The sequence below is a fragment of the Ursus americanus genome, chromosome 2, assembly GCF_024610735.1.
Source record: "Ursus americanus isolate L20-20 chromosome 2, mUrsAme1.1.p, whole genome shotgun sequence".
Classification (NCBI taxonomy): domain Eukaryota; kingdom Metazoa; phylum Chordata; class Mammalia; order Carnivora; family Ursidae; genus Ursus; species Ursus americanus.
Genome location: NC_142128.1, coordinates 82,519,959 through 82,525,162, shown reverse-complemented (window position 1 = coordinate 82,525,162; position 5,204 = coordinate 82,519,959). Strand labels below are relative to the sequence as shown.

The 5,204-nt window shown below is 49.0% G+C and overlaps 1 protein-coding gene across 1 annotated transcript; it reads left to right on the top strand.

Annotated features, from left to right (window-relative positions):
- Nucleotides 1-588: 588 nt before the first annotated feature.
- ZNF648 (zinc finger protein 648) lies at nt 589-3,654 on the top strand. The gene has a single exon (XM_045811393.2). The coding sequence runs from the start codon at nt 642-644 to the stop codon at nt 2,346-2,348; it is 1,707 nt and encodes a 568-aa protein (XP_045667349.2). The 5' UTR covers nt 589-641; the 3' UTR covers nt 2,349-3,654.
- Nucleotides 3,655-5,204: the final 1,550 nt, after the last annotated feature.

Here is a 5,204-nt window from a genome sequence, read left to right as displayed (position 1 = left end):
CAGCCCTCTGGTCAGAAATTGCCCTTCACCCCCAGGCCTGCAGGAGCCTGCCTCTCACTCCAGTGACTCCTGGAAAATGTATCGCTCACACAAATAATCCTTATTAGCCAACCCTACCAGGCTTTCTCTGTGTCTTCAAGCTAAAATAAAATCACTTAGAAAATAAAACTCAATGGCTTTCTTGTCTCATGCCTTGCTGTCAAACCCTAAGTCTATGCTTCTCAAATCAGGGTACACGCACAGCTCGGGGCCTGTGGGGTTTGCCAGAAATACATGAGGCCATGGGATAAATATGGTACACTTGGGGAAAAGCCAAACATTTAAACTGAAGGTAACTGAAAAAACTATCTTTGTAAAAAAAAAAAAAAAAAAAAGACAGTACTTAGTGGAAAAAAAAGAAACACACGATAAATATGTGTATATGTATATACATACATGTGTGTATGATTTACCTAAATTAAACCTATGTGAATATGACATTGCCAACTATAATTCAATAATAAAAAATGTTTCTGTAAAATACACAAAACCAAAAGATATATATATTAAACAAACAAACAAAATACCTTCCTTTGTGCAGGTATCCTGAGCCAAGCAAAGGTTCTGTCTCGGAGGAGCAGGAATAAAAGTGCCTGAACGTCATGACACAGGTGGACCCCCAAGAAAGGTGGGGCAAGGAGTCTCCTCTCTGTAGTTTGGGGGCCGAAGCTCATGACCCTCAGATCCTGAGCATGAGCTCAGACAGAGAGGATGAAGATGGCGGGGAGGCAGGAGACAAAGAGAGCCCTGGGGACCCTGATCACCAGGGCTGTCCAAGAAGCAGCTCCCACGTGACTCAAGATAAGCCTGACTTGCCCTGGCAACATCCGCTGCGGGAGGAAGAGAAATTCTCCTGCTCCTTCAGTGCCGGGAGCCTGGGGAAGGAACCGGTGGTGGTGCCTGGGAAGAAGGCCAGCTGGGGAAGAGATGAGTTCAAGATCACGCAGACCCAGGACTCCCCAGGACCAGGCACAGCTCCGGGGACCCTCCCTAGCGATCTCTCACACAAGTTGCTAGGTCGAACGCAACCCCTTAAGGGCTCACTACCTGCCGGAGATGACGGAGACTCCAGGGCGAACCTGGATGCTGCCTTGGGGGTCCCATCCAGCTTCCCTGAGACGGGAAGACACTTCTGTGCACAGAGAGATGTAGACACGTCCCCAGACAAGTCCTCTCTGATGTGTTTCCCCAAGCCCGGGGGCAGCTGGGACCTCCCCACGCAGGAGATGCGCGCCCCGGCCCGGGGGACTTCCCCTCAAGCCAGCCTGGCCGCAGCGGTGCTGGCCAAAGCGCGGACCGGTAGGAAGGGCCAGAAGGGTGCACGCGAGGGTGGCCAAGGGGAGGCGCACCCATATAATAAGTGCCTGCGGGGAGGAAGGGCCTTCCAGAGGCCCAGCAACCCCCTGAGTCCCTCGCAGCCGCGGGGCACCAAGCCTTACGCTTGCGAGCTCTGCGGGAAGGCCTACTCCCACCGGGGCACGCTCCAGCAGCACCGGCGCCTGCACACCGGCGAGCGGCCCTACCAGTGCCCCTTCTGCGACAAGGCTTACACGTGGTCCTCGGACCACCGCAAGCACATCCGCACCCACACGGGCGAGAAGCCCTACCCGTGCCCGGACTGCGGGAAGGCCTTCGTGCGCTCCTCCGACCTGCGCAAACACCAGCGTAACATGCACAGCAACAACAAGCCCTTCCCGTGTGCCGAGTGCGGTCTGACCTTCAACAAGCCGCTGTCGCTGCTGCGCCACCAGCGCACGCACCTGGGCGAGAAGCCCTTCCGCTGCCCCGCCTGCGACAGGGAGTTCGCCGTGGCCAGCCGGATGATGGAGCACCAGCGCGTGCATTCGGGCGAGCGGCCCTTCCCCTGCCCCACCTGCGGCAAGTGCTTCACCAAATCCTCCAACCTGATCGAGCACCAGACGCTGCACACAGGCCAGAGGCCCTTCAAGTGCGCCGACTGCGGCGTGGCCTTCGCACAGCCCTCGCGCCTGGTTCGCCACCAGCGCATCCACACGGGCGAGAGGCCCTTCCCTTGCGCGCAGTGTGGCCAGGCCTTTGCCCGCTCCTCCACCCTGAAGCGGCACCAGCAGATCCACTCCGGGGAGAAGGGCTTCCTCTGCGCCGAGTGCGGCCGGGCCTTCCGAATCGCCTCGGAGCTCGCCCAGCACATTCGGGTGCACAACGGGGAGAGGCCTTACCAGTGTGAGGACTGCGGACAGGCCTTCACCAGGTCCAATCACCTCCAGCGGCACCGAGCCAAGCACAGTACCTGCAAGAAGGAGCCCATCCCCTCCTGCTCTGATGAGTGAAGGCTCTAGCAGCCAACTCTCAGGGAAGGTGAAGACACTGCCCACCTCATTGCTTGGAACCCTCCTCCATGGACAAGCCCATTCACGTGGTAATGTCACCTAGCCCCACCGGTCAGCCTTTCCTCCCCACGGGTCACCGGCCATGGGGTGATCCATTGGATACATGTGTTCGATCTCTTGTGTCAAAAGTAACAGGAAGGCTGGTACCGCCTGTGTGGTTTCCTATCAGTCTTTCTTCTGAATCTCAGAGGTCATATTCAATTGGAAAAAGATAAGAAACAGTAGTGAGAACTGGTCAAGAGTTGAGTTCCTTGGTGGGGGGATCTCAGTGGATTGGGAATTATGTCCTGGGCACTGTGCAAGCCTCCAGGGATCCAGTGAAGAAAAAGATGGTCCTGTCCTGCCCTCAAAGCCATATGCAAATACCGAGAAGGCATCAGGGGCTGGTCCTCTTGGGGAGAAAGGTACTTTTCAGTTTTTACGTGAATAAAGGAATCTCCGGAAGTGGTTTCTGTGAGCAACTCTTTCAAAGCAGCAAAGCCTCCCTGAGGTTAGCTCAGACTCAGCCAGGTAGCACATCATTTCCCTTTCCTACCAAAATTACTTTACCCTTGGGAAATGGGTCTTGGCTTTGAAGTAGAGAAGAGGGGAATTTATGTCCTATGTTTTGGAACCAGTTATTCTGTGCATACAGAACAATCTTAGCATCTGAAAAAGAATTCCCTTCCTCTTTACAGTCAAACTTGTAAGCTGGATCTAATCCGAGTCTCACCCACAGAATGTACACATGCTTCCTGTCCGGCCACCTCTTTCCCTGTTCCCGCCCTGGGGACTTAAACCATATGTAATTTACAGAGAGTAATATGCCCATTTACAGAGAGATATGTAACATTTCTCCAAATGCGCCTGACCATAATTCAAGAAACCTCTTAGATTCACTTAAATTTTCCAGGTCATTAGCTCCAATTTGAAGTAGATAAAATAAAATACCCCTTGCCCACGTGCCAATTGGTTTGTCTCGTTTCAGAGTCTTAAAACCAGGTTTGGAAACCCACATGATTCACAATTACTCTCTAATGAGGTTATTTGAAATCTGTGTATTGCCAACAGCCATTCTTCAAAACGTATTGATTTTCTATAATTTAAAGTCAGTAGTTCTTAGCTCTGGACCCCAGCTGTGAAGAATCCATGACTTCACAGAGTTCCCTTGATGCACAGGGGCAAACATGGAATAAGATATTCCATAAGACCGTTTAGTACTCTCCTTCTGCGGATATCTTTTTAGCATATTCTGAAAATTGCCACCAAAGGGTGTCAACTATGAACTTCTCTCGAATTCCACCTTGACACATGGGAGCCAAAGAGAAGTGGTACATGTTATCATACTTTGTTTGACAAAGGTAACCTTAGTAGAGGAGTTCAGACTGCATGCCTGGAGGTTTTGTGTCTTCACTCCCCTAGACATATCTGCCCATCCAACCAACAGAGTTAGCTGGTTCAGGGTCTGGCATGAGGGCCAATGGTTGAGTTATTATTCCATCCCCATCATTTACCAGTGATATGACCTTGGCTACAGCTTCTGTGTCTACATTGGCTAATTAGGAGTGATAATAATGGGACAATAAAAATTGGAATTATCCTGCCAGAAAAGGAAATTTGGCTGAAGGCACAGGTATTAAATTGTTGGAAGTCATAAAAATCAACCATAGCCTTATTATTATGAACAGAGTAAAGGTTAGTATTTTTTTTCCTGGGTAACCAATGAAATCCTTGAAGACTGAAGTCATTATTTCTCTTCTTTCTTTGTATTCTTTTTTTTAAAAGATGGTTGTTAGTACAGTTTTGATAATTTAAAAAAATTATTTTGCTTCTATGAATTTTTAAGGCAGTTGTTCCCCAAACCAGTTCCTAGAATGGCTGTCGAGAAGTTACCTGAGCTGTTTGTTAGCCACACAACTTGGTGAGTCCTAGTTTTGAATATTGAAACAGGTCTGCTGTGCATCTTGGATTCGAATTTTTTAAGCTTCCCATATTTTCTGATGCACAGCCAAGTTGGGACCGCTGGTACAATTAATTATTGGTGATAATTACCTTTTATCATCTAGTAAGCAGATAACATGAAAATAAGCAGGGAACCAGGATGAGATCACAGTAGAATGAGACTAAAAATCAGCTCAAACTGCTAGAATACCTCCTGACTTGGGTATGACGGACTCAAAGTAGCAAGCAGGTTTTGATGTGGTCCCATAATCAGTACCCAGGTATAGCTTCCAGATGGGCACACCTTTGGGGAGAGAGTGTGTACTTTTTGTTAATAGGCAGAAAAAAACTAAGCTTAGCTTGTGCTCGGTATCTTTGGAGCTACATACTGTGTTTCTGGAATAAAAGAGATTATAATATACTGAATAGACTGAGGAGAGCTTCATTAATCCTTCAGTGGTATCACATAGTCAATCACATTTTAAGGAAAATGCTCCTGACCAGTCTTTTCTCATACCAGCTGCAAGGATCATATTGAATACATGGTGCAGGGGAACGCAGTCCCCTTACTGTAGCCACAGGTCACTGGGCTGGCCAGTGGTGCTCAGGTGAAAGGTCCCAATTCATGGACTGGCAAAGCAGATACAAAAGGGAAGTCAACCAGCTGCAAACTGGTATGGCACAAATTCTGCCCAGTAAAGTCTGCCCGTCCAAAGTGGGGGCATTTGAATCCTCTGTTTGCAGAAGAACCAGTGTTTGAATAAGTGTATTCTGGCTCAGATTGTTACCCCAAATAATAGTGAACTACTTTTCTAGTTTTCTAGTTTTTTATAAACCTTCACATCACAGCAGACAATCTTATTTCCCTGTTCTGTA